We start from the raw sequence: 24,004 nt of genomic DNA on the forward strand, positions 1-24,004 counted from the left end.
TCATGTTAGAGCTCTCCGTTAGTTGGCTGCTAGTTTTCCTTGAAAATGAATGTTGTTTTTTTTTATAATTTAATAGTCAAGATTCTAGGGCTGGGACAATTCACCTATCTCCCCATTTGATACTATCACAATACTTGGGTGCCAATTAGGGATGCTCATTTTGAAAAATGTTCTTAACCGATAACCGACCCTCGTTAACCCGGCGTAACGATACTTTGTCTGCCCGGCATAACTTTAGGGAGTGGCCAACAAACGGTGTGTATTTGTACTAAGTTAGCAGCTCTAGCATTGCCGGAGGCTTTGTGCTCGCCGCCGAACACGTAGTCTGCGTAACTTTAGCGAGTTCCCAACAGACCGCGTGTGTGTCTTGGCGGTGAGTGTGAGGTAGTTGGTGGCGTTATAGCTGTGAACGTGGGTGTAGCAGTGTGTGTACAGTTTATTTGTCGGCTAATAAATGCTACAAAACTACAACTCTGCTCCGCTCAAGCGAGCCAGAGACCGGAGCCGACTTCCTGTATCCTGCAACTCCGGCTCCGCCTCTTAAGGTGGGCTGTTAAAGTGGACAAGCTTTTCTCCTTAAAGAGAAACCGTTAACCGTTTTAACCAATAGCGTTAACTTGCTAGACGCCGACGCTGTTGTGTGAAATGTCTCCCCTCTTTTGCTCCCAACCAACAATCCAACAAACACAGGACTTTTAACCAAGTGACCAGAGTTTGAGACTGGTGTTTTGTTTTGTAAGTTACGTTAGCGACATTTGTGACGTGTTTTCCGTACTGATGTTCTGTGTTTCCATATGTATTTTACCTAGTTTACATACTTATTTTAAGCCCAACCATGACGTTTTTCCTAAACCTGTGGTTTTGTTGCCTAAAGGTAACTAGACGTTACTGTAGTTTTGTTGCATGGCGTACAAATGACACACGAAAAGCCTAAAATGCATCTTCATGACACACTGAATGTCTGTGTAATGTTTCGCTATTTATACGCCTTCCTCCGTCTTCCTCCGTCTCCGTTGTTTGGTTCAATGTGAAAAAACAAAGGCGACGTAACGGCGGATCTTCTTTGTGGCAGCATTGCGGAATCTCTGTGTAAAAGGGGCTAGAGAGCTTCAAGATGTTTTACTTACTGAAAGTCCGTCAGTTCCTCATGTTTCCAGTGGCCCCTGTCTCTCCCACCCCCCTTCTGGTATTTTAGGAAACATCAATATGCTGAAAACGGTTGCCTGTTGAGAGCAGCAGGAGTGAACCATGGAGTAAATGTGCCATAAAACCAAAACAAAGAGCTAAAAATAATGCCATTCATTTGCTTCAGTGTAAACGTAGAAAATATTGATTACCGACCTTGAAACAGTCACACATGGGATTCCTTGTATGTTGCTGCATGTTGGCATTGCTTCATTTGGCTCAGCAACACTCTTACTGCACAAATTACTCAACTCTCAGCAAAACACCACCCAAGATCAACCTATGAAGAGGTTTAATCAGCCAAAGTAACTGGAAACATGGTGTCCAGGGGTTTTAACTGACAGTTTTAAGTTACATTCGGGCACCGTATTTTGTCGAGAGCTTCACAATATCACCCCAGACCCTCCTCTAAGTGGGAGTTGCATGTGCACAGTGCAGAGAAAATTACATGATCCCATGCTGATTTCCCACCATTGAACATTGAAATTTATTAGACTTCTGTGCTGTGTTTTTCCTGCACGCCAGCCGCAACAGCAATATTCAGAAATTCAGACCAATCAGCTCATTTAAATGTTTGTGATAAAGCAGCACTGTGATTGAAAAAAATACTAAATATTATAATCTAAAAGATAATCATTTAAGTCCTCAGCTCTCAAAAGTGAGTGTTATAGTAAAGTCAGTGTGTGTTTGGAGCAGAGATATGACTTCTGGCTCTCCATGTCTCATGATCAGAACCATGTGTCGGCCACGTGGAGGGTTTGCTGTATTTGTTTAAGGCTCAAGGCTTTTTGAGGACAAAAGATGGCGGGATGAGCTCATATAAAACCACATATACCAGCGTTTAAGAAACACTGGATGCTACATGTAGATGCGAATATGATAGTGTCTGTTAGTTATATTTATAGCACAGTTTGCATCAAAACCAAAGCAAAATTAAAAGTAAAACAAAAGAATCAACACTGACTCTGATAAATTAATATCTGGGATTGTTTATTAGATCACACATGGAAAACTTTTATCATTTTAGGTACATTGTTATTGTTGTTTGAAAAAAAAAAAAGAGCAAAGAAAAATCCCCAAAAGGCAAAATCCAAACATTCAGTAGAGCAGGAAAAATAATGTTGGTGGTAAACAAATATTATTTTAACCATATTTCATCATGGTCCCCAGTTCAAAATCTTTCAATCAGAACATTGGCACATCTAATCTTTTTCTACTTTTATCATGTTTTTGAAAACGGTTTAATTGTTTGCATTTTTAAAGATTTGAATAAAGCTGTGAAAAATAAAAGTTTTGCATAATCAGATGGCATCATTGGGCAAAAATTCCATAATAACCTTTCAGCATATTGTAATTCAAGTGTTCTGAGAGAAAACTAGACTTCTGCACCTCCTCATGGCTCTGTTTTCAGGCTTTAAAAAAGCTACCCTGAAACGGGAGACCTTGGCCAATCACAGGTCATCTCAGAGAGCGAGAGCGTTCCTATTGGCTATGCTCGGGCTAGTGGGCGGTGCTTGGTATTTCCTCAACTGTTCTGTTCCGGGTCACAAACTTTCTCATTTTACAGCTAAACAGTACACTACAAGATGTTTCTGAAAACATTACAGTAACAGAATATTGATTCATATTTGATCAGCGCTGCCTAGTTTGACCGTTTGTTCGGAGTTTGTGAGTGATTGACAGCTGCTCAGAGACGGCAAGGCTCCAGCTCGGCTCTGATTGGTTGTTGTGAAATCTTGCAGATTTCATTAGGGGCATCGGAGGACACAGAGGCACATGATGTATTTTGACAAAACATGACTCCAGAGACCCTTATTAACCTACCTTCAATATATTTCCTGAGGTAGGGTGTGGCATTATTCAGGAAAGCAGAGGTGACGGCTCTTGAAATCAATTGGCTCCTTCAGATGGGGAGGCGGCGGGGAGGCAGAGCAGCGACGCCTGGAAGTGTCTCCGTGTTTAAATCACTCGAGTCCACATCTTGGCCGTGCTGCTCTGGATATTTTAGAGACTCCTGCCCGGGATCCAAAATCTACATCTGCCAGAGTCTGAGAGAATGTGGAAAGACTCATAAGATACGAGGAGAGGGAAGCTTGCACAATGTTTTAAATCGTAGTTGAATGTCGAGTGAGGGTCGACTGCTGGTTGAAAAAGTGAAGATTAGTGTAAATGTTGGAGTAGAAAGGCCTTGAGTTTGTTGTTGCTGAGTGGAGGGAAGTTGTGTCTGAACGTTGCAGCTTCAAAGCAGAGAGCAATGCACTGCTGCTGCAGCTGGTATCATTTTATTGTACTCATGATTGCATGTGAGCATCTCCTTTTTGAGGTTTATTATACCTATTTGTACTATATTTTATCATGTCGTCTGTTAACTAGCTAACAGCTGTCATTGTGTAGAATCACCACACTTTATCTTTCTTAACATAACATGGGATTAAAATTGTGGCATAAAATAATGTCTCTTATCACTCTCAAAAGCTGAATTTTAATCACATTATGTGCATCACATACACATGTATCCGTCTCCCTCTTCTCCATGCGGTGCAGCGGATGGAGACATTGCGTAAAAGCACCGCTCGTGTTTAATCCTGACAAATATGGAGGAGGAGACCCTGGTTCCCATGGAGACGCTCATCTGTTTTGTACAGAAAGTGATCCAGGTGTTGGAGTAGGTCAGCGGAGGCTGAATAAGTGTTAATGAGCTGCGAGCTGCTTCTGCTATGAGTTGCAATGAGAGTTGATTAAGTCGATATGATGCACACATGCATATTAATCAGTTCACACACACACACACACAACCACACACAACCACGGACACACACACATATTTAGACTTCCTGCCAAGTTGAATGAAAATCTCAAGTCACGCTGATCTCATTAGTTAAGCTTCAAGGATCATCTGGCCTGTACGTGTGTGTGTGTGTGTGTGTGTGTGTGTGTGTGTGTGTGTGTGTGTGTGTGTGTGTGTGTGTGTGTGTCTTTATGTGCGTCTTCTCAATCAATTCCCCCCTTTTCTTTTATTCTTATGAAGTACCAAATAAATAGATAAAGAGCTTAACAGTGAGAACAGGAGGCTGATCAGGAGCCTTCACCAGGAGGTCGGACTCATGTCTAACAGAAAATGTTCCAAAGTGCAGTAATGATAATAATAATAATAATCCTAACAAGTGAGTCAGCAGTCAGGCTGTTTTCTCTCCGTCTACTGTATCCAGCTGTGGGACCCCTGGGGTGAACCCCCATAAATGACATCAGTGGGAGAGAGAAGCAGTTCTTAGAGATTAAGCAACCTGTTACACTAATCATCATCCCTTATTTATTCCAGCACCCTTTGCACTCTGCACCATTGCGCTATTGTCTTACTGTTGTCGTTGTGTACACACTTAACTGATTCAGATTTTATATGTCACAGACAGGTCTCAGGTCTCAAAGGACTGGGCAATACATTTTTTTATGACATATATCTATATCATTATGTATAATATAGTCTCACGTCGCAGGCTAGATTTTTTAAAGCCTGAAAACTGAATTTTTGCCCATGATGCCAACAATTTTCAGCTTACTGCCACTTTTAAGTTCAGATTGAGGGGACCATAGACAGGACAAGCAGGGTGCCTTGCTAAAGGGCACCTCAGCAGCAAATCGGCACCTCTCCAGCTACCAGTTCACGCTCCGTGCTTGGTCCATACGGGGACTTGAACCTGAGTCGGCAAGCCAAACCCACACGGATTGAGCTACTACCCCCCTAATAAAGCCAATCGGTGGCCATAAACTGTGCTCCACATTACATCATATAAAACTCTTCAAACCTGTAAAACACATGATGAGATATGATGGTCCCAGACACAAGCAGGTCTCCTGTGGTGTCCCAGCTCCTGAGTGGATCAATAGATCATTTTGATCGGGGAGGTACTGTGTAGCTTCCGCTGGAGGATCTCAGCCCAGACTGAGGCTCAGGATGTTATGTGTTTAGAATCAGGTGAGAGGGGACCTCTGCTGGTTGGCCACACAAACACCTTTGCTGTAATAGGTAGCGGTGGAAGAAGTATTCAGATGTTTTACTTCAGTAACAGTACTTCAAGTAAAAGTCCTGCATTCAAAATCTTTTAAAAAGTTGTAAAAGGACAGAAGTATTGTCAGCAAAACGTGCTTATGTGGGATCTGGAAAAATGGAATATAATATTCATAACTATGTTTTCATTAGTGTATAATCACCTGAAACTAAGAATTGTGTTTTCGTTAGCTTAGAATGAGCCCTTCATATCTAGTAGTTCTCTGACACGCTTATGAAACTGTGGTAATGTGAGCCGCAGAGTGTAAAACCGTGTTACCGCCAGATGCCGTCTGACTTGGATTGATGCTACAGTAGTGTTATTATGGTAAGGATGGCCTCTGAGCGTGGCGAACGGGGTTACCACAGTTTTGCACTCGGCGGCTCACATTACCGCAGTCTTGGAAAGGGAGGATTTAGCAGAGAGGTACTTAGTTGGTTGCAATCTGCAACCACACCACTAGATGCCGCGAAATCCTACACACTGTACCTGAAGATAAGTATTTCTCATGCAGACAAATGGCCCCTGTGATTGTTATGTTGGTATATATAATATTAGTGGGCTATGGAATTAGAGCTGTCGAATACATGTAGTGGAGTACTGAAGTGAAGTGAACTAGAAGCATAAAGTGGATAAGTATAGTACGTGAGTGAATGCACTAAGGTACCTACAACCACTGCTAATAACGAGGCCATATACAAATCAAAACAGAGCAAAACATGTATTTAAATGATGGTTAAAGGCATTAAAGGAGATGAATTTCCTGTGTTTCTATTAGAGCCTCAACTAATTCATACATTTACAGCATGTTAGCAATTAAAGACTTTTCACGCAACAATGTTAAACTCTAAAAGGCAGAGTATTAACATATACAGTGTGTTGTGTATATTAACATCGCTGGGTCACCTTCATAGAATAAGTGCGGTGGTATCATTCCTCTGATCCTTATCTGTCAACTATACAGACAAAGATAGAACATTAGAGGGCAACAATGACACAAGAAAACAACAACTTCACCCAGTGTTTTAATATCTGCATTATAATCTATAGGGAGACAGTTAGGCAGTAGTGATTACATTTCAGGAACATTTCTTCCACTGTCAGCATCTGTATAATCCAGTTGTTGCTCCCTAATCTTCAAGAAGTCATTATATCCTTTTCTAAGACTGTTATGTGATTATTTTAAGGAGGACACGTGGATACTTCATTGCTATTCTCTCTTTGGTAACAGCTATTTCACTCGTATGTATAGTGTAAGTCTCAGTCTAATCTAATCTCTGATCATTCAGGTTTGTCTCCTGCAGTGTGAGATGAAGCTGACGTAGCGTTGACAGTTGCTGACACACTATTTTACAATTTTGACAAGTACTTCACCTCACTCTGTATTTTCATGTCGGTTTTGTAATATTCAAGAGGCCGCAGACGATACTGGAAGACAGAAATGTTTTTTAAACAGCAGCAGTTTAGTTTTCTGTGTGATTTTGTACCCGCTCATTGATTTTTCTGTGATGTCTGGCGGCTGCACTTTGCTGATTACAGCAGTTTGAGTTAGAGTTTGGTCCAGATCCAGATCCAATACTGGGCTAAAGAGTGGGGGGGGGGGGGACGAGTTACTGTAAGTGCTGCTCCGTCTATGCACTTCCTCAGTCTGACCGACGTCCATTTTTTTTAACAAGCTCATAAAAATGTCATTCTGAATGGGTTTTATTGCAGCATATCCTCATAATTCATGGATCATTTGCTGAAATTAATAAAGATCTAAAGTAGGATTGGTGTTGCGGATTAGTGTGCAAACATGCCTTCAGTGTTTTCTGCATGGAGCAGCTGTGCATATATAGTAACTTTGGGGATTTAGGTAATGTTCTTAGAGCTGTCAGAGGATAATGTGTGCAGAAGAGCAAAGGTCAAATCTGAGTCCATGTTTTTGGTCACAGCGGTTTATTGTTTGCATACTTCCACATCCTTTGACCTACAGCCGTAGCCGAGACTACTCCAAGAATCCCCAAACGTTTATTTTTAAGCTGCTCTGACTCTCTTCTTCACTCTGACCGGCAACAGTGCAACAACAGAATAGCTTATTGTTTTTAGACCACTTTTAAAGACAGCATTGTTAAGTAGAGGAAGTGTCAGAACCATATAGAAGAGTAGATAGCGCCAAGAAAAACAAGTCAAATGGTTAACAAAGTAGGGGGGTAATAGATAAGAAAAATAACACTAAAATATATACATATAATGTACATATACTATGTATGTGTGTGTGTATATATATATATATATATATATATATATATCTCACTAGATGTGTTTGTCCTTTGTTTCTTTTGATATTATTATCAATTTAGTAGTACCCAGTTATTTTTTATATTTTGATTCATGATTTCCTTTGTTTTATGTATGGTAAAATGTTTGTAAAAGAGGTGTATTGATGTTATATATAGTCTAACCATTATATATATTTTATAGTAACATATCAGAATAAAGCTCATAATCTCATTATCCATCTGTCATTTTCAGTAATTCTTGTCTAATAGAAGTACCTGATGGTGTTGATAATCATTTTTATGTCTCAATGTACATTAAATATTATATTTTATTATTATTCTTGTTTTATTTATAGAGTTTCATGTCAGGTTGTTGGGAAATTGATCCAAAACTTGGCCTCTGTTGTCCTCTAGTGGCCACGTGATCACTCTTCACTCATTTTTCTTATGCTACAGAATATTTTCACAATGCACTTAATTAGGATTTTAGAAGTTTATAGCACATACTTTAGTCTCTCATCGTAATTTTTTCTGAAATTTATGTTAAACAATCATATAATGGAAGGAGTCTTTGAAGGCTGAAGACATAAAATTGTGTAACGTTGCACTTTGAATCATATCTTTACGTTGAAGCTTGTAATTTCAAATAGTGTGATCATTCTTTCAAGGCTTTTCAGTTCATCCAGATTTTGCTCTGAATGGATATTTCTTTTATTAATCTGTCCCATGAGTCATCTTTAACTGTAGGAGTATATCAAAATGACAAAGCAGTGTCACTGACAGTTATATGAGCCCAGATTAGTTCCTAGAAGTAAGAGGGGGAAAAAGAAATGATCCTCTTCCCGTCACAGCCACAATTCCTGAACTTTCGGTGCACTTTCTCTTCTTATATTTTACTCCCCAATTCAGGAAGTTGGACTTGAAAAGACCTCCTGCTGTAACACTGTCTGTGCTTCAGTGGAAGAAGGGTCTTGATGATTCATTCATTCATGCTGTCTTTCCCTGTGACTTATCAGGAAGTGAAACTGAACCTTCATTCATGTGTGAAACAGTGTATAAGTCAATGGGAGCAGCTGCAGATGACAAAATCCCACCGAAGTGCATTTAGAAAAGGCAGAAAAAGTATTAACTGTGCAATAAGTTAAAGTATTTTTATGGAATTTTAAGCTTTTTAACGATGCAGTTCATGGTCAACATCTTAACCCCTTAAGGGCACCACAACAACAGGAATACATAACAACATGATGAATCAGTTATGGCACTGCCAACTTCAAGCCTAGATTAAATTGCATATATATTATATTATATTAATAATATGGGTAATATTCTCTAGAGTAATCAATATGACATTTATTTGTTAATGATAGTATCTGTAAATCCAGTGGTGGAAGAAGTACTTAAATATTTTACTTAGGTAAAAGTAGCAATATTACAGTGTGAAAATACTCTGCTATGAGTTAAAGTCCTGCATTTAAAATCTTACTGAAGTAAAAGTACAAAAGTATTAGCATCAAAATATACTTAAAGTACCAAAAGTAAAGTACTCATTATACAGAATAATTATATTTTTGGAAATATTATATTATATTATATTTATTTATAATTATTGACGCATTAATGTGTATATCACTTTAATGTTGCAGCTGGTAAATATGGGGTTAATTTTAATTTATTTATGTACCTTTTATATACAGTATATATTACTTTATATACTGCTGGATAGCTTGTGAATTTCCCTGGAGATCAATAAAGAAATCTTTAAAATATAGTAATATATCATAATTTATTTGTTGATTATATTTTTTATTATTAATCTGAATCTGGAAAGTAATTAAAGTTCTCAAATAAATGTAGTGGAGTAAAAGTATAATAGCAGAAAATTAAAATACTCAAGTAAAGTATGAGTATATCAAAATTGTACTTAAATACAGTACTTGAGTGTCCTTAGTTACATTCCCCCACTGTGTATTTCTAATGTATACTTTGTTATAAAACAATATAAAGCCCTGCATCATGTAATGTGCTTAGAAAGTGTATATTTCCCAGAAGTGTAAGTATGTTAACATGGCTGCATTGATGCTAACTCGACTAATTTAATATTGCAGTTCTTCACAGTGACCACCAGAGGGCAGTGAACACTCGTGATTTTAAATACACATGTCATCTCTTTGCTTTGTACAACCGGTGAGCATTTTGTTTTGCATTTTACCTCAGATTTAACAGCAGTGATTTATTATTAATCCCTTACATCTTCTTGTCAACACAATATGAGAAATACAAAGGAAAACACTGTTGGGATTTTGTGTAGAATATAATCCCTAAAAAATACTCTGTATAACACTCTCACATTATTTTCTTTAGAGGTATAAATAAGATCTTTATATGTTCATAATAGTATCTGTATTTCTTTTGTTATAAAACAATATAAAGCCCTGCGTCATGTAATGTGATAAGCAAGTGTAATACACTTTTAAACAGTGTGATATGGAGGGTCATCCTCCTGCTGGTCCAGGCTTTTAAGACGCTGACTATGTAACTGCAACAAACCCTAATTTGACCCTTGTCCTTCTCTCTCTTGTATTATTTTTTGTATTGTCTGAATTAGTATTTGCCTTTTAAAATAAACAAGTTCAACATAAACTTGAACATTATTGCTGGACATCCAGCATTTCACACAATACTCTGACCGAGTGCAGCTCCCAGGTGTTTGAGCAGCAGACTCTAGGATTACCAGATGGTGGCGCTCTCTGCTGCAGAATCACTGCATACTAGTGTGTGTTCATGTTCACTGTTTGTTCATAAAGTAGAGAAAACAGTAGATAAAGTCATGTTGTGTATGCATGTGCTGGTGGGATGGGGGTGTGTTGGGGGGATTAAAGTCTCTATAATTCTTCCTTATAGAGAATCACACAGTGCGAGTTAATGTGCTAAACATTAGGTGTGTATACATTATTTTGAATCTGGTTTCCTGATGAACTCTGATGACTACACTGTGACAAAGCATGTTGGGGCAGGAGCTGGTGGTTTGAGGTATGCTCGTCAGGAGCCGCTCCCCAGCGTCCTTTCATTCTGCATTAGTTTTGTCTTCCCTGAGGCAACACATTTCTGCAGCAGCCACTGCTACATGTTGGAAAATGAAAACTCTCCTTTTAAAAGATGTTTTACTGATTATTTTTTGTTAAACTTTTTCACTCTCTTTATTCTATTTCCCATGTTATAAAACCTAAAAATGTTCACTCTAAAGTGAGTGAAAGAAATGTTAAATGGTTAGATTGGAGCTTTTAAACAGGCATTCAAGTTGTTTTGTACAGAGTGGATATGTGTGTATGTAGTTTTCGTGATTGTTCTGGCTGCCAGTCTCACATAAGTGCTAATGACACATTTTAGAGACATTTTATTTACAGATCCCCACCTTCCTCAGAAGATGCTGTCACGCTGTTTCTTGGTTGCTGCATTGGGGGGGGGGGGGGGGGGGGGTGCTGTAATGCATGAGAGACATGGGGGAAGTGGGTGGGGGACTTTATTCTGCCTCCAAGACACACGCACATGCTTGTACATGCTTGCATAGGACTATGTTATTAAGAATAAGAGGGCAATTAAAACTAATTATATGTTTGATAAATTTCTTATGGACCAATTAGAATTTATTATGAAATTATATTACTTTTTCTTTATAAAGATGTATTTTTATTTTATTTTTTTTACTTCATTAATGTACCCCTGACAGGAGCAGTTTTTTAATGTATATACTGTTAATGTATTTATATTTTCTAAAAAAACAACATAGGACTACCTTAACCCCTTTCAGAGGTTGTTGCGGGCCGACTTTTCAAGCTAGAGTAAACATACTGGCATCATATGAAACTAGAAAACCTAATCCATTGGTACCAACCATGTCATGCTTGTCAGGAAGATCGCTAAATAACTCTACAAAGTTACGCAAAATTTTGGTGAGGAAAAACTGGCATGGCCATTTTGACCTCTGACCTCAAGATATGTGAATGAAAATGGGTTCTATGGGTACCCACGAGTCTCCCCTTTACAGACATGCCCACTTTATGACAATCACATGCAGTTTGGGGCAAAAAACATTCAGGTTTTTTTTATGCAGTATAAATCTTTCGTGTATTTGAATATTTCTGCATACACTTAGGGGTCCCTAAACAGTTTTGGAATTATATAAATCTGGTATCAAGCTGTAAAGCTGAGACTTCACAAGATGCTCCACGTTCCTCATTTTCACAGAGGCGTAAAGTTGCTCTATTTCCCCTCTAAAATAACACGTAAAATTACTATTTTATGATATTATGACTTTATTCTCATAATATTTCGATTTTTTTTCTCGGAAACCTTTTTTTTTTTTTAAAAGTGTGCACTTCAATACAACATAATTTTGAGAGTCTGTATTCATGACGCTATTGAAAATCATACTTTCGGGAATTTTAATACCCCGGTATACCGCCCAAGCCTAGTATGTCATAAAAAAACATATTAGCATAACATAAAAAAGACAAAATACTCATAGTATAGTATTTCATTAAAAATGTCGTAATATATTATAGTTACACTTTTCCCGTGTGACCCTCAATCCTATGCTGGCTCCCTAAATTGGCACTCAGTCATGAACATTTTGAGAAAGCCTGTTGTAGTAGTAGTTGAATAAGAATGTGATGCAAATTCTTATGTCCTCTTCTTTTCTCCCCAGATGAGTGCAGTTCTGGACCAAAACTGAGGATGACAGAGTTTCTTCACTCACTTCATCCATGTCTTTTTCTTTTAATGTATGATTGTTCATGTACTCAGAGGGGCAATTTGTTTTGCCTCTGATGTTTATACTTGACTCCTACATATATTTAACTTTCTAAAGCAAACATTTCTGATCTTTTGTAGGGAGATTTAACTCAGAGTTTTATGTTCACGCAAGTGTTGAAAATGTCCTAAAAGAAGTCATCTGATATTAAAGTCTATAAACATATATTTTTCCACTGAAATCTGACTTAACAGAAAATGAAGTATTTTTCTTTGTCGAGTGCACTGGTTCGCTTCATTTCATGCTGCAACATTCCTGTTGTGATCCAGTATTGATTTAATAAAAGTTACAACAATCAATTGGATCTTGCTTTGTAGGATTTTTTCAACATACTATACTGTGACTTTAAAAAAAAAAAAAATTGACATTTTATACTATGAATTTCTCAAAATACTATACGATGATTTTTTTAAAAGACATTCCGACATACTACTATGACACATTTTTTCACAAACTATACTATGACCTATGTTTTTCGAAATACTATACGATGACTTTTTAGATTTTTTTCAACATACTATACTGTGACTTTTTTTTAAAAATTTCGACATTGTATAATATGACTTTCTTTTGAATTTTTTTCTCATGACTTTTTTTCAACATACTATACTATGACTTTTTTAATGACTTTTTTCGACATACTGTACTGTAACTTTTTTTTGTTTTTTTTGACATAATATACTATGACTTCTTATTTTTTTCGACATACTATACTAGACGTTTTTTCCACATACTTTACTATGACTTTTTTCATGAAATTTTTCGACATGCTATACTATGACTTTTTATCATGAAATTTTTTGACATACTAAACTATGACCCTTTTAGCATAAATTTTCGACATACTATACTATGACTTTTTGATGAAATTTTTGTGACATACTGTACTATGACTTTTTTTCATTCAATTTTTCTACATACTAAATTATGACTTTTTATCATGACATTTTCGACAGACAATACTATGACCTTTTTTTCATGAAATTTTTCGACTTTTTTCATGAAATTTTTCGACATACTATACTATGACTTTTTTCGCAAAGATTTTCTACATACTATACTATGACTTTTTAAAATATTTTTTCAACATACTTAGACTTTTTTTCCCCATTTTATACTATGACTTTTTTTTCGACATACTTTACAATAACTTTTTTAATTTTTCCGACATTCTTTACTATGACTTTTAAAAAAAAATTCGACATATTATGACTATTAAAAACATTTTTCCGACATACTATGCTATGACATTTTTTTCAACATACTATACTATGACTTAACGGCCACAGTTGTCGCTGTTAACAAGCATTTCTGATTCTTACAAACAGTCCCTTTAACACGAAAAAAATAACATTTTACTCCCCGCTTTACACATTTTGCTTTACTGTTTCTGTACAAAGTTCCTTAATCAATGTGATGGCCTGAACTGCGCCAACATATCATCTTTATTACCTTAAGTAACTTAATTTTCTGTTAATTTCCGCGTATGACAATTTTGTATTTAAAAGCCTCTAGGCTGTAGTTGTATAATAAATACATATTTTGCTATTCATATTGCTTTGATGTGTACGGTAGATATCAGGGCATTATTGAGTGTAAATTTGAACTAAATCCAAGCAATAGGTGGAAAATTAAACACCATCTCCACAGTGGTTTTATTCTGCACTTTTTCGCCTATGGGATGAGTCAATATATTGATATATTAATCATTCATCTTTTTTTTTTTTCTGTACGAAATATTTTTGTTACGACCATCAAAATTATATATATATATATAAAAAAAGGATGTGTTTTGTTCTACCTCGGGCCGGGGTATCTGAAAAAAACGTAAGCCCTTTTGAGGATTTGTGCCTGTACTAATAAAGTTCCTGAACACCTGAAACCTGAATACTATAAAAGCATACAATATTACGAAAGTGATGAGGATTTTATTTTACATGATATGATAGAATAATGGCACGATTCCAAACAAAGAAAATAACAAAAATAAAACTGTCACACCCTCAGAAGATTTATACTAAATGGGTAAAAGTCATCTTTAATATTAATGTCCACTGTTAATATGTGGAAGTTCCCTGCAGTATTCAAGAGATGCCACACACTTTTATTTATTTCTTATTTTTGCTGTCTGTGGGCTCTCTGAATGTATTTCCCAACAAATATAAACATACACCAAATATAACACCTGCAAATATACATGTTGCAAAACATTAAAAAAAAATCTGAATGAGAGAAGACAATTCCCTGCAAAGACATCGTTTAGTGATTGTCCTAGACGTAGTCCCTGCTCGGCTGGCTTGCAGAGCGGGATGCTGGGTAGCGTGGACCTTTCCCTGAGTCCTTGCTGGAGCAGTTGCAGCAGAGGAAGGCTCCTCCTATGATGATGAGACAGGCAGCTCCCCATCCAACATACAGGGCACTTCCAAATTCATACCTGTGAATAATTCACACATCACACTGTCACACGTATGTGGACATTTGGAAAAGACAGAAAAGACTTTTCTCAAATTTACCAGCATTACAAGTCCTCAGGTCTAAATCCAAAATGATTATATTATATTCAATTAGGCTAGATCTGAGTCACAGCAGTGGCCAAATGTTCAAAATCACAACATGTGGTTTCAAGCCGTTATTATAAAGTTAACTACACTAATGCCGTGCCTGTTCGGAGCGCGTGCCCATTGGCACCGACCGATTGCTTGGCCCCCAGAAGTTCTGCTTGCAGCGTTATTGAGAACTGTGGTATGGCTGCTTGTTCCCACTAAATGTGAAATTGATTGGATGAACGGTTCTCAAGATATGCGAAGGGCAGTCATAGATACATACATACATACATACATACATACACAGACAGACAGACAGACAGAGAATACTTCCTTTATAGTTAGATGATACTGCTACAACACCAGTTAGTGGCCAAAGGACACCAAATTTGCCATGGTCACTCAGAGATCTACACGTCCACCAAATGTGGTCGCAATAGCACAAAGTGCTAATATAAAATTTTAAATGGCGGCAAATCAGTCTAGATGCAAATGGATGTGGCTTATAAAGATAGATTCATCTCCCTGAGACTTATGGTTCAAAGGTTACAGGCCAAAACACAAAACTATTCTTTCAAGTGTGTAATACTAAATGATAACTTGGACCGGCAGGAGAACAATAGCATAATAAAAGACAGTTTGTTTGGCAAGCGTCCGCTCTCTGTGTCATTACACACAGCCGCAGTGACATCTGATAATTAGTGTGAATTCCAGACTAAAGAGAAGGACGACCTCACCTGGAGTTAGTCGGAGTAAACGGGTCGTAGAAGTCTTTGGCTATTCTGTGGCCATACCAAGACGTTCCCACCAGAGCAAGCACACCTGAAAAACCATGAGCAGGAAAACATTTTATATTGTTGGATTTTACAGGTTATAACATGCAAGACCGTATCATCTGTCATCATGTTTAAGAAACCCACAAGTTGCCTACAAGCCAAATCATGTTAAAAAGAATGGATGTAATATATTGGTCAAAGTAAATCATAGCATGGTGCAACATCTTTAGGGCAAAAAATATCCCTACAAGCCAGATGATGTTCAACCAGTGTGCATGTATGTGTGTGTCTGAACTGAATGGACTCTGACCAGCAATAATGAAGACAATTCCTCCAGCTAGAGCCACTTTGTCCTTCTGCTCCGGTTGTTCTGCCATACAGGTGGTGCACCTCATGCCCACCATGCACACCAACATAGCGATAACGCTCAGCATGATGGAGCCCAGCATCAGCCCTCGTGTGCCCGTGACCATACCTAGAGAGAAAGACACGGATCGCTTGAATTGAGCAGGTTTCATTCAATTTCACGGCTTTTAAAAGTTTCTAATTTATTCATTTAGCTCTGACCTTATAAAGTTAAGTAGTTGACTGTTGTTCCTGACTCGTTTTCAAATCTCACCAGGATTTGTTCTCCCTTTGTCATCCCTACTCTTACTTCCTCTATGCTTTTTAACTGCACAAATGAATCTTTATTGCAAACTATATATATATAGGGTGAGTTGCTGTAATGTGGGACACTGCCTAATGTGGGCCACCTAAGCTCCAGTGGGTGTAGGTCTTCCTCAAACAAATAAAAGTCAATAAAATTGTTTGTTAACAGAAGCTGTGGTGTCATGTGATCAAAATCATCTCAAATGTCCAATTATAGATTAGGGTGGAGCAATCTTCAAACAGGAAGCTCCCTGTTGTGAAGACCGCCCAAAGGTCAGTGGCATGACGTGTTTGGACAAACTTAATGTTAAGGGTATAAATTTTTTTATAGATAAAACAATCCTGCTAGTTTTTTATCAGGATATGTTTATGATATGTTTTTTCATCAAAAGAAAATAAATAAAATGGTGTAAAAATACTCTATATATGTTATTTCAATCAAATTCTCCATTGTCCCACTTTAGGAAATATGGTTTCAAAAAGGCGGGACAGGATGAGTTGTCTAAAGTGTGACAGCATGGATTGGGAAATAACAATTGTTATTTATAGGTTTTTAGTCTTCTAATGCATTATTTAAGATATGTAAGGTGAAGTGCAAATTATATTCCATAATTGGGGGCGGCTGCATCTTTTTTGGTTTGATTAGGACACATCTTGGGGAATTCGGAGTGGTACTGGGTGTGGATTTAATGTATTGGCTTCATATCGCAATATGTTACAGAAGTCTGAAATGCAAAAAAATGGCCCACATGGATTTAATGTATTGGCTTCATATCGCAATATGTTACAGAAGTCTGAAATGCAAAAAAATGGCCCACATTAGGCTAATTCACCCTATACTATTAATCTAAAATCTAAAATCTATCTAAAATAAAAGTAAAATCTAAGCTTAAAAAAATCTCTTTATTGAATCTCAGTGTTGGTTTTGTTTACAACAGGCACTAAACAGGCGGGAGTGCAGATGATATGAGTCACATCCAGCTGAGAAACATTCCTATCTGATGAAGCTGGCATCAGCCTTTTATGATAAATAAATTAAAAATCCATTTACACAGATACACTTTTTTACTTTTTTACAGATTTACTACATTTACATTTGAAATCCAACACCACCCATAACTTCTATCCCTTTTGAAATGATATAAAAGAAGAAGAAGTTTCTGTTTGATCAGCCAGCTGCAGGTATTTTACTGACATGTCTCTGCATGCAGCGGTCTAACAGGGGGGAAGAGAGGAGAAGGTTTGAATGACCAGAGAGATTTACACATTCCTGTTTCACAGCATACCGGCCCACAAATCATAAACTTCTAAAATTGAGACATTTCATGAATTTATAATTTCAATTTCATAAAGTCACTGTTGAAAAAATTTAACATTGTTTGAGAAATGCACCTTTCATTGTCCCATAACCCATTTTCTTCCCACACCCATTCTTTAGTAGAAGAAGAAATGATGCTGAAGAAGAAGTGATTTAGGACACAATATACTGTAATTGTTATATGCTCACTATGTTGTGTCTGCTCATATGATCAGTGATACAGTATGATGTAAACATGATTTGTAAAACAGCTTTACCTGGTAGTTGGAGAAGTGAATCATACACTTTACACTGAACCTGACCGGTGCTCTGTGATACACAGCTCTTCCACAGCCCTTCATACATCGCCTGAGCTATGATGATGTTGTCCCCTGCATACGACGAAGCTTTCCATTCCACCATGACTGTGGATGCTATCGAGCCAATGAAGCCCAGGAAGGCCAGCGTGAGGCCCAGAAGCTGTATACTTGCATTGGCCATTGTTTGATTTCAGAAACTAAAAATGAGAAATGAAGAAAGTGGAAAAAACAAAAGTTCCAAAAGACTTAAAACTGTCTTGATGTAGTTCCTGGAGGTTCTGGGTGGTGGATCTGATCCCAAACAGTGTGGTCTACCTGTGCATCCTCAGGGAAAGCCCCAGAGGAGAGGGAGGATCCAGGAATGCCATTAACTCCAACTGAGGTTAGGTGGAGCAGGATGACATCTAGTGGAGGTGATGTTCTCCTGCAATGACTGAAATTGCTCCTAAACCTCCAGCCTTACAATAAAATCTCCATAGAAAAAGCACAGCTCTCAAACACACTAAGACAACACAGTGTCTGTACATCACAAGTGTGTTGTACTTTCAGAGTAAAATATATGTTCTATGATTATATATATAATCATAAATGATAATAATCTATCTATTATGATATAGAAAAACTTGATTTGGAAACACAGCCTTGACACCAGGCTTTCAAACGCCATATAAGATGTTTTATTAATCATTTTAAATGGTCAAGCGCTCCAATTTATGCATCTCTGGCACTGTGTTATTGCTGTATATGAATGTTATTATTTATTTTTTTAAAGGTCCCATATCATGCTCATTTTCAGGTTCATACTTGTATTTTGTGTTTCTACTAGAACATGTTTACATGCTGTAATGTTAAAAAAAACTTTATTTTCCTCAAACTGTCGGTCTGAATATACCTGTATTTACCCTCTGTCTGAAACGCTCCGTTTTAGCGCATTTTGACGGAATTGCAACAGAATTGCGTTGCCAGGGGAACAGGTTGGGTCCATGTGTACTTCCGGTCAGCTGATGACATTCACATACACTGCAACCAGGAATAAACTGGGACACATTTAGAATGTTTACATTTAAATCTGTGTAAAGGGTCTAAATATTGTATATTTGTGACATCACAAATTGACAGAAATCCTGACAGCTTGTTTCAAATGCAGAGTTTCTGAATACGGGCTGTGTGAATTTCCCTGTGGATTGAGTGTTTCGATACTTTCACAGTATTTATATAGGACTTAAGCCGGTTTTATAATAAAAAAACATAAAAATCTCACTTTTTTATAATATGGGACCTTTAAATGTTGTTTTGTACTACCAAGTTAAATAAATATAATTATTAGTAGTGTTCTCACTAGTTGTAGTAGTAGTTGTTGTAGTATTTGTTATTTCCGATGGACAAAAAGAATTACTGGAAAGAGTGATCTACTTTTCTTGTTACTGCACATTTCCTCTGGGATCTATTTGTTTTGTTTTAGTAAATAGTGACTCATCTCTGACAGACTTCTGCTGAAACCAATATAAAAAAAGATATAAGACTGCTTTTTTCTACATGTTGTATATTATATAGCAACAAATAAAAGTCAACTATTTCTATTTTGTTTTTCTTGTTGATTTGCTGAATGAAAGGATTGTCTACTTTTTTTTTGTCGTGAGCAAATGAAACCATGGCCGCTGACCAAAGGTTTTTGTCTTGCCTAATTCAGACTTGTTGCCGTTTGCACTGTGTGTCAGCTGGCTCGTAGCTCCACAGGGAAATTTGTTTCAATGCTACGGGATCCCTGTGACACAGAGGTATGTCTGATTTCATTTATTTAAATAGAAAAATACTCATTCTTTTCTCTGTGGAAAAAAAAGCAGCTCGGCTTTGATTTCTTGTTGATTCATAGAAACTTTCTTCATGTTTTGACAGTGAAAAATGGACATAGAACGGGGCCTGATTCTGTTCCTGGTGCTGCTTCTCTGTCACAAAGGCAACACACAGTCACAGACCTCTTGTCCATACAGTTGCCAGTGTTTCACTTCAGCTTTAGTACTGTGTTCTGATGAACGGATGACAGCTTTACCCAAGAACACATCCAAGGAGGTCAAGGACTTTATTGTAATAAGTTCATCCTTATCGTACCTCTTCGCCCACAATTTAGAGCAGAGTCCCCAACTCACCAAGCTTATCTTTCTGAATAATGCCCTGCGAAGTGTTCACTCTCAGGCTTTTGAGCATCTGACTGAGCTGCAGGAGCTGGAAATCAGCGGGAACCCCTGGCTGGAGAATTTATATTTGGGGACTTTTTCAAGGCAGGGAAACTTGACTAAACTGCTGCTTAACTTCAACCGGTTCAAGACAGTGCTTCCTGGCATGTTCGACTCTCTTAAACAGCTCGAGACTCTGCAGATGAAGGGCAACATCATATCAGATCTGCCTACGTTTCTTCTCCGGAACCTGCACAATCTGCGTGTCCTGGATTTATCCCAAAATAAGCTTGAAGAAGTAAAAAGGGAAACTTTTTCTGGTCCGACAAGACTGGAGATCCTGAAAATTAACAACAACCTCATCAGCAATCTGACATCTGACACGTTCCACAATATTTCTCAGCTGATAGAGCTTCACTTGGAGGCGAATAAGATATCAGAGCTCGCTGATGATATCTTCTTTGTGTTATCCAAACTGAAGGTGCTTAACCTCCGCGGAAACCTTCTTACAACATTCAGCGATAAAGTGTTTGGATTCGAGGCGTCAAATTTGAAGGAGCTGAACCTAAAAGGCAACAGACTGACTGAGCTGTCCTCTCTAAGCAGTTTGACGTCTCTTAGCGACCTCATCTTGTCCTCTAACCTGCTCTCCGACCTTCCTGAGCACATTTTTAGAAATGTTACAGCCCTGGAGAATCTGGACCTGTCTGAAAACCAGCTCACCCTACTGCCCGAAATGATCTTTCGTGATCTATTTGGCATCAAGTCGATTCACCTACACAAGAACAACCTGAGCAAAGTGGATGTCAAACTGTTTGAGGACCAGTTGCTCATTCAGCAGCTCTACCTCTCTGACAACCAGCTGGAAACTCTCCCACTGGGCCTTTTAGACCTTTTTGCCATCCAGCACACAGTGAGACTCCACGGGAACCCCTGGAAATGTGACTGCCACATGTGGTATCTGCATGACTGGGTGCTGAGAAACAGCCGAGACATAGAGATGCTGGACAGGATGCTCTGCGCGAGCCCGGGCTTTTTGAGAAGACGGGCAGTCGTCTCCATCGACAAGGAGCAGCTGGTGTGTCAGGTGTCTAAAGATGACATGCCTGATCTCAGCAGCTGTAGATTACAAGCTTCAGGTGACACTGTGACCATCGATTGTAAAGTGGATAAATGCACTCCACTGACAGTAGCGGTACGGTTTGAGGAAGATGACGGCAGCGTTATGGAGCATATTGTGAAAAATGAGCCTCAATGTAGCAGTGAGACGATGATCGAGTTCACCGGTCAGTAGTTTCAATCAGACTTTGTTCTCTGCGCAAATACGTCCTCATGCATTCGGTGTTTCTTGACACAAAGAGTCACATTATATGTTCTGACTGTCACAGTCCATTCTGTAAACAAACCTCTAACTCAGCAGCTGATAACCAGTAAACATGCATGCTGCCGAATGATAAGAGGGGTGGATGAACCCTTTTCTTGTAAAGTTCAAAGTTCAACCCTTTGCTTTTTAAGATCGCTGCTTAGAGGAACTTTGAGTAATCTTCTGCTAACACATTGAATCTCCACTAGATGCTTCTGGTTTCCTTGTTTGTGTACATTTTTGTATGGCATTGTCAAACTGAATGATCATCAACAAGTGCAGAATACTTACTTTACTACAGGAATGTTTTGGAACAGCTGCCAATGTAAAATGTCAATAAAATGGGGTATTTGCTGATTTGTTTGAATTCAAACATTTACTTTGAAAAGGCAGGAAACATAGTCTGTCTTTAAGGCGGTGGCGGAGGAAGTATTCAGTATTCAGATCCGTCATTTAAAGGTCCCATATTGTAGAAAGTACGATTTCCATGTCTTCTTTGATTATAAAGCAGGTCTAGGTACTATATAATTTCTGTGAAAGTATCAAAACGCTCAAATGCACAAAGCCTGTATTCAGAGGCTGTGCCTTTAAACGAGCCGTCAGGATATGTGTAAGGTTATGATGTCATAACTACACAGTCAGAGGTAGAAATGCCTCTAAACTCTGTGTAGTTGACACACACAAAGTCCCCGGCTGAAGACAGCAACAGCGCAGATGCGGAAGATTGGAAACGCTGACCAATCAGAGCAGACTGCTTTTCAGGAGGGGGGGGCTTAAAGAGACAGACGTTAAAACGGAGCGTTTCAGACAGAGGGTGAATACAGGTATATTCAGACAGACAATATGAGAAAATTAAAGTGATTTTTGAACATTAAAGCATGTAAACATGTTGTAGTAAAAACACTAAATACAATTATGGACCTAGAAATGAGCATGATATGTCCCCTTTAAGTAAAGGTTTCCATACCACAATGTAAAATATTCAAAAAGTTCTTTGAGCTAAAGAGGAGGAGGAGGTACCATCAGCAAAATGCAGTTAACAGTAGAAGCAGAAAAGCTCTTGTCCTTGTTATATTATTATATATTATGTTATTGGATTATTATTATTAATAATGCATTAATGTATATGCAGCATTAGTTGGTCAAAGTGAAGCTAATTTTGACTATTGTATATAGAGTTGTTGGGTAGTTTAACTTATAGCAATACATTATATGAGCTCAACATCGCTTTTGTATATAAAATCATAAAGTAACCTGTTATTATAGCTGTCATACATGTGTGGTGCAGTAAATATACTGTATATCCCTCTAGAGAAGAAGAATAAAATAGTATATAATTGTAGTTGTACAGTTTTTTGTAAATATTCTTAGTTAGATTTCACCACTGCCTAGACACTCATATATAATTATATTTCATGAAGGATTGTAGAAGTGAAACGTCCTGTCATCTAGGGGTTTCAAAAGTTGACCAAGACTCTCTGACCACTCCACTGCTCCTGAACACTGGGACGGATGATAAAGAGCGAGGGAGGAGGGCAGCCTCGACTCAACAAGGCACACAGATGGCTACACCTTGAATACAGCACTCTAACCCGGGGTTAATAAGGGTCAAAGGCCAGGGGGTCGATTGGGTCCTCGGTCCGAGTTGAATGACATCACAATTCACATGACAAAAAGTGGTGGCTGTCTTACTTCCAAAGTTTGGAGGGTTGGCATTAAGTTGGAGGTAATCCTCACTTGAGCAAAACTATGGTATAAACAGGACATTTAACATTTAAAGTACAGGGTTGTCGGCTAATGAGCAACACGACGTGGAAGTCGTTAAATGCATATCTTTGTTCAGTGAGGGTGCCGGGGTTCATATAGATGATTTAGAAAAGCTAAAAGAAGAAAATAATAATGTCAAAGTCAAAACAAACCACATTCTGCAAGATACAATATTTGTGAAATTATTTAGGAATATTTGTGTCTGTTTAATTATTTTTACCTATTGCTATGTACTAATTATATTGTGTCAGGTTGTTCTAAATCCCTTAGCAGTTTTTGAAGACCAGACTCCACTCTAATCATTATACATAAAGATATTGTAAACTCTTTTTAGCATTGTATTTGTTCTTAAAAATGTCTAAAAATCTCAATGCAGTCAAAATTCCGACAAAATTAGTTTTGTTACATCAGAGTTAACCACTTTAAATACTTGCTTTATTATTATTAATTTATGAATTGATGAAATAGGTGTAATGTCAAAGGTGTCGTTCATAACCACAAATAATTATCACCTCACTCTACAGTTTCCCTCAGCTCTACTTAGCTTTTGGTTCTTACAGCCCACAACTTTACTGTTTTGGTTCACTCTCATTGCTCTCATCAATTTGTATCCAGCCACAACAGTCAGCTGTTTTCAGTAAAAACTAAAAAAAAAACTCTGATTAACCCACTGTACACCACCTGCACGGCATCGAATGGCAGACAGGCAAGGTTAGCAACTAGCCAGTAAACAAAGCGATGGTGGGGACCAAAACAGAGCTAAAAGGAGAGAGACTACTGGACTCCAAACGAATTATAATGTCGCTCTGTG

General features: G+C 37.8%; 2 protein-coding genes and 1 long non-coding RNA gene across 5 annotated transcripts in view; 2 read left to right on the forward strand and 1 right to left on the reverse strand.

Moving 5' to 3' along the window:
• The window catches only part of LOC141776886 (uncharacterized), a 42,861-nt gene extending 30,244 nt beyond the window's left edge, over positions 1-12,617 (forward strand). For all 3 annotated transcript variants that reach the window (XR_012595815.1, XR_012595817.1, XR_012595816.1), the window contains exon 3: positions 12,198-12,617. This is a non-coding gene — a long non-coding RNA (uncharacterized LOC141776886). The remainder of the gene's footprint in view (positions 1-12,197) is intronic.
• Positions 12,618-14,210: 1,593 nt separating this feature from the next.
• cldn1 (claudin 1) lies at positions 14,211-19,357 on the reverse strand. The gene is made up of 4 exons (XM_074650725.1): positions 17,848-19,357; positions 15,932-16,096; positions 15,583-15,667; positions 14,211-14,736 (listed from the first exon to the last, which is right to left on the reverse strand). Exons 1-4 carry the CDS (start codon positions 18,068-18,070, stop codon positions 14,574-14,576), a joined length of 636 nt encoding a protein of 211 aa, XP_074506826.1. The 5' UTR covers positions 18,071-19,357; the 3' UTR covers positions 14,211-14,573.
• A 158-nt stretch (positions 19,358-19,515) lies between these two features.
• Positions 19,516-21,783, forward strand: LOC141776887 (uncharacterized). The gene is made up of 2 exons (XM_074650724.1): positions 19,516-19,667; positions 19,786-21,783. Exon 2 carries the CDS (start codon positions 19,792-19,794, stop codon positions 21,355-21,357), a length of 1,566 nt encoding a protein of 521 aa, XP_074506825.1. The 5' UTR covers positions 19,516-19,667; positions 19,786-19,791; the 3' UTR covers positions 21,358-21,783.
• Positions 21,784-24,004: the final 2,221 nt, after the last annotated feature.

This window comes from Sebastes fasciatus, chromosome 11 (assembly GCF_043250625.1).
Source record: "Sebastes fasciatus isolate fSebFas1 chromosome 11, fSebFas1.pri, whole genome shotgun sequence".
Classification (NCBI taxonomy): Eukaryota; Metazoa; Chordata; class Actinopteri; order Perciformes; family Sebastidae; genus Sebastes; species Sebastes fasciatus.